General features: G+C 40.3%; 1 protein-coding gene across 5 annotated transcripts in view; it reads left to right on the forward strand.

Moving 5' to 3' along the window:
* Positions 1-10039, forward strand: part of LOC106579418 (transient receptor potential cation channel subfamily M member 4) — a 115916-nt gene extending 105877 nt beyond the window's left edge. For 2 of the 5 annotated variants that reach the window (XR_006760774.1, XM_014159312.2), the window contains 2 exons: positions 7417-7503; positions 7742-10039. Coding sequence is in view for 4 of the 5 variants with exons in the window: in XM_014159312.2 (XP_014014787.2) it covers positions 7417-7503; positions 7742-7753 (99 nt within the window). In the remaining variant the exon portion in view is untranslated. Of the gene's footprint in view, positions 1-3971; positions 4757-7416 lie in introns of those variants that run through there. The other 3 variants (XM_014159313.2, XM_014159310.2, XM_014159309.2) reach the window with 3 other exon arrangements.
* The last annotated feature ends 883 nt before the right edge of the window (positions 10040-10922 follow it).

The raw sequence follows: 10922 nt of genomic DNA on the forward strand, positions 1-10922 counted from the left end.
TCGGGTACATTTTTTTTATCCAGACGTGCAAATGCTGCCCCCTAGACCCAACAGGTTAACCAGAACATGAATAATATTCAAGGTGGACGAATGCATACTCTTTTATAACGTATTGGAACGAGGGTACCCAACATGAACTCGCGCGCCAGGTGTCTAATGGGACATCATCGTTCCATGGCTCTTGTTCGGTCAGATCTCCCTCCAGAAGACTCAAAACACTTTGTAAAGGCTGGTGACATCTAGTGGAAGCAATAGGAAGTGCCAAAATATTCCTCAGCCCCTGTGTTTTTCAATGGGATAGGTTTAAAGTCAATACAACACATCAGGTATCCACTTCCTGTCAGAAAATGTCTCAGGGTTTTGCCTGCCAAATGAGTTCTGTTATACTCACAGACACCATTCAAACAGTTTTAGAAACTTTAGAGTGTTTTCTATCCATATATAATAAGTATATGCATATTCTAGTTACTGGGTAGGATTAGTAACCAGATTAAATCGGGTACATTTTTTTATCCAGACGTGCAAATGCTGCCCCCTAGCCCTAACAGGTTAAGGTGTGGAAATGTTAGGATTATTTTGCTCTTAGTAGTCTACTTCCGACCGGTCACTTTGTACAGCACTATATTTTCCTAATGGAAACCCCGAGGGTTTCGTTTTTCTTGGAATAGAAACACCATAATATTTATCAAATTAAGCTAAATTTCTTAGAATCAATCCCATATACTGTGTTCTTACAAAAAAGTTTCAAATTCTCTAGTACAGCCAATATTAAATACTCTCAAATGCCATCTGGTGGTCAAACTAGCACTAACTAGCATTAATGGCAACAATGGCTGACACTTAAATAACGTGCCATAGAATTCTGCTGCAGCCCACAAGGTGTGCTGCAGTATGACAACTTTTAAAGGAAGAACCACTGTATATAAACCCTGGAATTCTGATGCTTTGTATTGGCCAATGAGATGCTTTGAAGCCACCAGTTGGCCATATTGGCACTCCTCAGAAAAGCAGTCCTCCATAGGAATGAATGGAATTCTACAGTATTTCATTTAAATGTTAAGGACAAAATTACATTCATTTATTTTTTTGTTGTAGTGGCGACAGTAACATTAGTACTTTCTGAAAATATACACTACCATTCAAAAGTTTGGGGTCACTTAGAAATGTCCTTGTTTTTGAAAGAAATGCATTTGTTTTTGACACATTTATTCTACTAGAGACACCTTAATTAATGCATACTTTTAAATTATATTATGTGAGCTAAATGTAAAATATATACACTACCGTTGAAAGGTTTGGGGTCACTTAGAAATGTCCTTGTTTTTGTCCAGTAAAATAACATCAAATTGATCAGAAATACAGTGTAGACATTGTTAATGTTGTAAATGACTATGACTGCCTAGAAGGCCAGCATCCCGGAGTCACCTCTTCACTGTTGGCGTTGAGACTGGTGTTTTGCGGGTACTAATTAGTGAAGCTGCCAGTTGAGGACTTGTGAGGCATCTGTTTGTCAAACTAGACACTGTAATGTACTTGTCCTCTTTCTCAGTTGTGCACCAGGGCCTCCCACTCCTCTTTCTTTTCTGGTCAGAGATGGGTTACGCTGTTCTGTGAAGGGAGGAGCACATTTACATTTTAGTCATTTAGCAGACGCTCTTATCCAGAGCGACTTACAGTAGTGAATGCATACATTTCATACATTTTTTTTTCTCCGTACTGGTCCCCTGTGGGAATCGAACCCACAACCCTGGCGTTGCAAACACCATGCTCTACCAACTGAGCCACACGGGACTCGTACACAGTGTTGTACGAGATCTTCAGTTTCTTGGAAATTTCTCACATGGAATAGCCTTCATTTCTCAGAACAAGAATAGACTGACGAGTTTCAGAAGAAAGTTATTTGTTTCTGGCCATTTTGAGCCTGTAAGCGAACCCACAAATGCTGATGCTCCAGATACTCAACTAGTCTAAAGAAGGCCAGTCTTCTTTAATCAGAACAACCGTTTTCAGCTGTGCTCATAATTGCAAAAGGGTTTTCTTGATAAATTAGCCTTTTAAAATGATAAACTTGGATTAGCTAGTACAACGTGCTATTGGAACGAAGTTGTGATGATTGTTGTAAATGGGCATCTGTGCGCCTATGTAGATATTCAATAAAAAAATCTACCGTTTCCAGCTACAATAGTAATTTACAACATAGCAATGTCTACACTATATTTCTGATCAATTTGATGTTATTTTAATGGACAAAAATGTGGTTTTCTTTCAAAAACAAGGACATTTCTAAGTGACCCCAAACTTTTGAACGGTAGTGTATATATTGTATGTTTAGCTCACATAATATAATTTAAAAGTATGCATTAAGGTGTCTCTAGTAGAATAAATGTGTCAAAAACGAATGCATTTCTAGAGCTTCCCACATTACATTGGTGGGGGAGTGCCAAGATGGATGTGAGGTGGTTTCAAAACAGCACCCCCTGTCAGTCATCTAGTGTACATCGTTGGTACATACAGCCAAATCATACTATACAAAAAAACAGGGTACACTTGAACTGACAGATTTAAGCATGATGCTGTTATAATGCATATTAAGACTAATATGTACACTGAACAAAAATACAAACGCAACATGTAAAATGATGGTCCTATGTTTCATGAGTTGAAATAAAAGTACCCAGAAATGTTCCATATGCACAAAAAGCATACTTCTCTACAATGTTGTGCACATTTGTTTATAACCCTGTTAGTGAGTATTTTTCCTTTGCCAAGTTAATCCATCCACCTGACAGGTGTGGCATATCAAGAAACTGATATGCCACACCTGTCAGGTGTGGCATTGTCCCCCCTTGTGTTGGGGACAATAAAAGGCCACTCTAAAATGTGCAGTTTTGTCACACAGCACAATGCCACAGATCTCTCAGGGTTTGAGGGAGCGTGCAATTAGCATGCTCACTGCAGGAATGTCCACCAGAGCTGTTGCCAGAGAATTGAATGTTCATTTCTCTACCATAAGCTGCTTTCAACATCGTTTTAGAGAATTTTCCTGTACGTCCTACCGGCCTCACAACCACAGACCACGTGCATGGCATTGTGTGGGCGAGCAGTTTCCTGATGTCAACGTTGGGAACAGAGTGCCCCATGGTGGTGGTGGGGTTATGGTATGGGCAGGTATAAGCTACTGACAACAAACCCAATTGCATTTTATCGATGGCAATTTGAATGCACAAAAATACTGTGACGAGATCCTGAGGCCTATTGTGAGGCCCATTTTTTTTAAAGTTATTTGTGACCAACAGATTACATTTACATTTAAGTCATTTAGCAGACGCTCTTATCCAGAGCGACTTACAAATTGGTGCATTCACCTTATGATATCCAGTGGAACAGCCACTTTACAATAGTGCATCTAAATCTTTTAAGGGGGGGGGGTTAGAAGGATTACTTTATCCTATCCTAGGTATTCCTTAAAGAGGTGGGGTTTCAGGTGTCTCCGGAAGGTGGTGATTGACTCCGCTGTCCTGGCATCGTGAGGGAGCTTGTTCCACCATTGGGGTGCCAGAGCAGCGAACAGATGCGTATCTGTATTCCCAGTCATGTGAAATCCATAGATTAGGACCTAATTAATTAATTTAAATTGACTGATTTCCTCATTTGAACTGTAACTCAGTACAATCAATGAAATTACTGCATGGTCGGAACTAGAAGCACAAGCATTTCGCTACACTTGCATTAACACCTGCTAACCAAGTGTATGTGACAAATACATTTGATTTTATTTGATGTTGCGTTTATATTTTTGTTCAGTATATTCATACAATCTTATTCAATTCTGTTCTTTTTGTTTTTGCTAATTGTTTTGTAAGTATTTTATCTGATTGTGATTGACTGGTTTGCACAATGTCACTGTCTGTAGCAATTTGAGCCAAAGGTCAAATGTCTTGTCCCTTCTCTGTTTTTCTCTCGTTCTCCAGAGCCATTCCCTACCTCCTCCTCTTCCATCTGATCCTGTCTTTGTTTACATGCCAAGCCATTCAGGGTCACTGAAAGGAACAGTTGATATGCTGTTTCTTTCCACTTTGGCTGCTTCTTTATCACAACAAGTCTCCACTGTTGCCAATTGTTTTTGTTGGCATTTTACATTTTCTGTATTCGTTGAGGTTGTGTATTTCATTTTTAAAAGGTTCCCGAAAGACAACAGTTGGAACCTGGGAAATGGCTGGAAAATACACTGTCGAAGAACTGTTTTTTTATGAGGGCAATGTTTTTTTAAAGGGAAAATGTCTGGTGTGTGTGTGTTGTGTACTGTGATATACTATGTATTTGTCATATACTTTTTTGCAGCACTGTCTTGTGAATTTTACACAATATTTTGCACAATTTCTTTTCTACTTTTTGAAGTTTTACATGTTTTATATTGGGTATTTGTCACTGCATCTAGACCAGTTCTAGGTTCATACTGTACATTTTGTGTTAAAGCGGTATCTCACATATTTTAGGACATACAGTTGAAGTCAGAAGTTTGCATACACCTAAGACAAATACATTTAAACTCAGTTTTTCACAATTATTGACATTTAATCCAAGTAAAAATCCCAGTCTAGGTCAGTTAGGATCACCACTTCATTTTAAGAATGTAAAATGTCAGAATAATAGTCGAGAGAATGATTTATTTCAGCTTTTATTTCTTTCATCACATTCCCAGTGGGTCAGAAGTTTACATACACTCAATTAGTATTTCGTAGCATTGCCTTTAAATTGTTTAACTTGGGTCAAACGTTTCGGGTAGCCTTCCACAAGCTTCCCACAATAAGTTGGGTGAATTTTGGCCCATTTCTCCTGACAGAGCTGGTGTAACTGAGTCAGGTTTGTAGGCCTCCTTGCTCACACACGCTTTTTCAGTTCTGCCCACAAATTTTCTATAGGACTGAGGTCAGGGCTTTGTGATGGCCACTCCAATACCTTGACTTTGTTGTCCTTAAGCCATTTTGCCACAACTTTGGAAGTATGCTTGGGGTCATTGTCCATTTGGAAGACCCATTTGCATCCAAGCTTTAACTTCCTGACTGATGTCTTGAGATGTTGCTTCAATATATCCACATATGTTTCCCCCCTCATGATGCCATCTATTTTGTGAAGTGCACCAGTCCCTCCTGCAGCAAAGCACCCCCACAACATGAGGCTGCCACCCCCGTGCTTCACGATTGGGATGGTGTTCTTCGGCTTGCAAGCCTCCCCCTTTTTCCTCCAAACATAACGATGGTCATTATGGCCAAACAGTTCTATTTTTGTTTCATCAGACCAGAGGACATTTCTCCAAAAAGTACGATCTTTGTCCCCATGTGCAGTTGCAAACTGAAGTCTGGATTTTTTGTGGCGGTTTTGGAGCACTGGCTTCTTCCTAGCTGAGCGGCCTTTCAGGTTATGTCGATATAGGACTTGTTTTACTGTGGATATAGATACTTTTGTACCTGTTTCCTCCAGCATCTTCACAAGGTCCTTTGCTGTTGTTCTGGGATTGATTTGCACTTTTCGCACCAAAGCACGTTCATCTCTAGGAGACAGAGCGCGTCTCCTTCCTGAGCGGTATGACGGCTGTGTGGTCCCATGGTGTTTATACCTGCGTACTATTGTTTGTACAGATGAACGTGGTACCTTCAGGCGTTTGGAAATTGCTCCCAAGGATGAACCAGACTTGTGGAGGTCTACAATTTTTTTCTGAGGTCTTGGCTGATTTCTTTTGATTTTCCTATGATGTCAAGCAAAGAGGCACTGAGTTTGAAGGTAGGCCTTGAAATACATCCACAGATACACCTCCAATTGACTCAAATGATGTAAATTAGCCTATCAGAAGCTTCTAAAGCCATGACATAATTTTCTGGAATTTTCCAAGCTGTTTAAAGGCCCAGTCAACTTAGTGTATGTAAACTTCTGACCCACTGGAATTGTGATACAGTGAAATAATCTGTCTGTAAACAATTGTTGGATAAATTACTTGTGTCATGCACAAAGTAGATGTCCTAACCGACTTGTTAAAACTATAGTTTGTTAACAAAAAATTGGGGAGTGGTTGAAAAACGAGTTTTAATGACTCCAACCTAAGTGTATGTAAGCTTCTGACTTCAACTGTAGATTGCTGTATTCATTCTTAATTCATTGTGCTTGCAGTCAGGTCCAGTATTAATAGTCACGTCTGTATTACTTTTGTTTCCAACCACTAGAGCTCTGCTACCCGAGCCCGACGGGGCCCGACATTAAACATTGGATTAGGGCCGGGTAGGGTCTGTTTTTTTAATCAATAACTAGAGTACAGGTAGGGCTCGGATATCACAAAATTGATCACCAACTTTTTGAAGCTGAGCCATTTGCTCGTGCTCTGCTACGCAGTAGAGTCATTTCTGACTAATATGATAACATGGTGTCAGAATTGCTTCAACCTTGTCAAATATAAGTCAGGAGAGATTATTTAACAGAAAATAATAATGTACCCTGATTTTTGTCTGAGTTTTGAGCAGAGCAGCCCAAGCAGAGCCGTTGTTATGGATATTCACCGACTCAGATCCGTGTGCACAGGGAGCGAGTGACAGACCGAAGAGCAGCTAATGTTTTTACTAACAGGGGAAGTTATTTCTGATTTTGGGTTTCGGGTAGAGCTTTAAATTTGGCAGAAGCAATCTGGTCTTGGTAGGTTAGGACCTAAATGGGCCTAAATGTCGCAGGCAAGTGTAGGATTTGGCCTTAAAATTCCTGCCTGTGCAGGCCCCTACCGACCACTAGTTAGCCCCATATACACTCCGATAATGCAACTAATGTACAATGCATTTGACACAATGGATATTTTTGTGATACATCTGAGTTTGTCTGGACTAAGATTTTGACACAACCACCACTACGGAAAAACTCTGTTGTGTAACAACAGTTGCATCAAATGGGTTGTATAACCCAAGTGTGTACAGGGCCGTTGTGACACTATTGGCGATTCATGTAATTTTAGCCATTTTCTGAATTAAAGGATAGAAGGCTTTTTAACTTCTCAGTTGAAATGGGTCATGTGGAATGGCGTGATCTATACATACTGTATAACATGTAGTCACATTTCCTAAGCATGGTTGTCGCTGTCTTTCCATCTTGCATACTCTGACTCATGTGTGTATCATGTTATGTAGCTTCTGATCTTGTACTTCAATTAAATAATTGCAATACTCAGTTGTAAAATTGTGATGATACTGTAAGGTTGATCCGTAAGGAAGTACCATTTAGTATTAGTATAACCCCTAACTGCAGTGATGTGACCAAAACATATAAATGTGCTACAGGGTTACAGACTGTGCTATACTAGCCAACTATACAGGACATGTATTTTTACTTCACTCTTTTTGTCAATCCATCATTTACATTTTTTTTTAACTTTATTTACAGATTTTCAGATATAACAACAAAAACAATACAACCCAAACCCCTCATTCTCCCCTCCCTTCATCCATCCCCTCCAAGGCATCTATAAAAGTAAGTTAAAAAGGAAAGAAAAACAGAAAAACAGTATTAGAAACAAAAACAATGGTTAAAAAAATGTATATAAAAATTCTTATCAGCACAAATGGCCACTAGAACAGACATCACTGCTTACCAAAATATGCAAGTTACACTAAGTAAAAGACAGGCTCTCCACGTATTGTATTAATGGGAGACCAGGTTAAGTTAAACTTTTGTCGGGCTCATGCATAGTGTATCTAACCTTCTCCAGAGGCAGAGATGACATCACCTCCTTAACCCACTGCATAAAGGAGGGCGGCTTTGCAGACTTCCAGTGAAAGACGACAAGGTGGCGAGCAAGCAGCGAGGTAGCATTCTGGTAGAATTCTGGTCTAGGGGAAGTACCCCAAAAATGGCAGTGACCGGGTTGGGGCTAACAGTTGTATTACACATATGTGAGAATGCCTAAAAAATGGGGTCCCAGAGGCCACTCAAAGATTGGCATGACCAAAACATGTGTCCCACAGTCACTGAACTCTGGTGGCATCTCAAACACTTGGGATCAACATTTAGGTATATTTTTGCCAATCTGTCATTTGAGTAATGGAGACAGTGCAAAACCTGAAACTGAATAAACCCATGGCTTATGCAAAATTATAATGTGTGGATATACTCAATACTTTGTTGCTATTTATCATCGGGTAGCTCGCCACCTATGTCTTGCTTCCATGCAGATTTTGTATTTGCAAAGGAAAGCGGATTAATGTTCTGTATTATGTTGTATAATCTGGAGATTGTTCCCTTCAGATAAGGGTTAAGAGCTAAGCACCTCTCGACTGGACACTTAGTAGGCTTGAGTGAAAATGAAGGGGTTCAAAACATGGGTTCCAAGGTTCATGGGCATTGGGGAGCACAGGAGCAAGACCGGAGAAGTTGGAAGGCTTGACTGAAACTTTGTGATTGCCCAAGTTGGGCCATCCGTGTTTTCAAATGTAGAAACCCAATAAACACATTTAGATATATTTGCTGACCAGTAGTAGTGTAAAAAATTGGGAAGGCCCAGCCCGGCCTGCGGGCTTAAGTGTCTCTAGGTATACCTTTCTCATTTGTGGATTTGACTTATTCCAAATGAAGTTGGAAATGTAGCTGTCCAGTTGTTTGAACATCGACTTTGGCAGAAAGATGGGGATCATTTGGAATAAGTACAAAAACCTAGGTAGTACAGTCATCTTAACAGAATTAGTGTGACCTGTTAATGAAATGGGAAGAGACGTCCACCTTATGAAATCCTGCTTAGTGCGCTCCAGGAGTGTTTTGAAGTTGTGTTTATACAGAGCCTTAAATGAGTGTGACCTTTATCCCCAAATAAGTAAAGACCTGATGCTCCACCTTAAATGGGAAATTGGCATACCCAATTCCTTCTGCTAACTGATTAATGGGGAGGAGCACACTTTTTGTTAGGTTTAACGTATAACCAGAGAATGTTCCAAAACTTTGTAGCATGTCCAAGAGATAGGGTATAGGCTCCACAGGGTTAGAGGTGTATAAAAGAAGATTGTCTGCATATAAGGACACCTTGTGAGTTATGTTGCCCCTCAATATTCCCTTAATCCTCTCCTCCGTCTGCAGGGCGATAGCAAGAGGCTCAATAGCCATATCAAATAGGGAAGGGGATTAACAGCAACCCTGCCTGGCCTCCCTGTGGAGAGGGAAGTAGCTAGAAGTAACATTGTTGGTGCGAACAGAAGCCACTGGGGACGAATACAAAATCTTAATCCAAGAAAGGAATGACGGGCCAAACCCAAATCTCTCTAGTACTGTAAATAGATATTCCCACTCAACCCGGTCAAAAGCCTTTCCAGCATCAAGAGAGATGACAACCTCTGGCTGTAGAGTTGTGTGGGCAGAATAAAGAACATTAAATAGTCGGCGCATATTATAGATTACCTACCTGAGATAAATCTGGGTTGGTCAGAGTTAATTATATTAGGGATCACTTTCTCTAAACGGCACGAGAGGACCTAAGTGAGAATTTTTTGATCGCAGCACAAAAGGCTTATAGGGTGGTATGAGTCACAGTCTAGTGGAGTCTTGTCTTTTTTAAGCAAAACCGAAATAGTTGCCTGGGTAAGTGTCTGTGGCTGTTTCTGACTAGAAAGGATTTCATTGTACATTGAGCTGAGAATAGGGGATAATTTAGAGGAGAATGCTTTATAAAATTCAGTAGGGAAGTCATCAGGCCCAGGGGCTTTACCGCTCTGCATGGACTGGATTGCCAGAGTAGCTTCATCATCACTTATTGAGGCATCCATTGGTTTGTTCATCTGAATTGAGGCAGGGGATGTCCAGATTGTCTAGAAATGCATGCATACGAGATGTGTCAGGAAGAGCCTCTGACGGAACAACTGTCTGAAAACAGTGGGCTCCTGTGGCATCTGAAGATCTCATGACCTCTGAACTTCCAAAAGACTGCTCGGCATATCCATATGTAGGGTCAGCAACAACAACAAAAATGTCAGAAAACAGTTTTTTATGTGTTCTCGTGAGGTCTCCTGGGGTGGCGTCTCAATCAATCATGCCATCCTCTTTTTGAAAGGGTAGTTGTACTCTTTAAGATGGGCCCTTTACTTATGACTTATACAGATCCATTATACCCCCTTTAATAACATTTTAATGCACTGGGCTAAATCAGGGGCACACAGAGTGTTTCTTGGTAGTCTTAAACAAATCTACTGAGAAACAAAAGTATACACCTCACACACATGGTTAGGGGCTTAAAAAAGAAGACACCAGTAACATGTCAGATATAGTTTAAATGTATTCATTTGTGAGTTTTCACCCCAATATGCCACTTTAAATACATCACAGAAGACTGAAATGTAACAAAACGCCTATTGTGTTTATTGAGATGTACACTGAGATGCTCAGTTGGGCAATATCCCCCTTGATTCCCCAACATCATGTCAACATGGGCCCCACAAATGGAGCAGTGTCACGCTTGTCGTTAGAAATGGCGGACCAAAACGCAGCAGGTATGTGTATACACATCTTCTTTATTTAACGGAAAAGAAGGAAAAAAACAAACAAACACGTATACAAAAAATAAGCAAACCGATGAAAGACAAAATGACAGCCTTGAAGGCAACACAGCAATCCAAAGACAATCTCCCACAATTAGACAAACAAACACACCCAACTAATATAGGACTTCCAATCAAAGGCAACACCACACAGCTGCCTTCAATTGGAAGTCCACCCCAATTAACCAAACATAGACATACAACTAACTAGATAACGCATAGAAATACATAAACACAGACCATAAACCAAAAACCCGGAAATACTAAATCAAACACCCTATTTTCCAAAACACCACCCCGAACCACATAAAACAAATACCCTCTGCCACGTCCTGACCAAACTACAATACCAATTAACCTTATACTGGCCAG

The sequence above is a fragment of the Salmo salar genome, chromosome ssa19 (genome assembly GCF_905237065.1).
Source record: "Salmo salar chromosome ssa19, Ssal_v3.1, whole genome shotgun sequence".
Taxonomy (NCBI): Eukaryota; Metazoa; Chordata; class Actinopteri; order Salmoniformes; family Salmonidae; genus Salmo; species Salmo salar.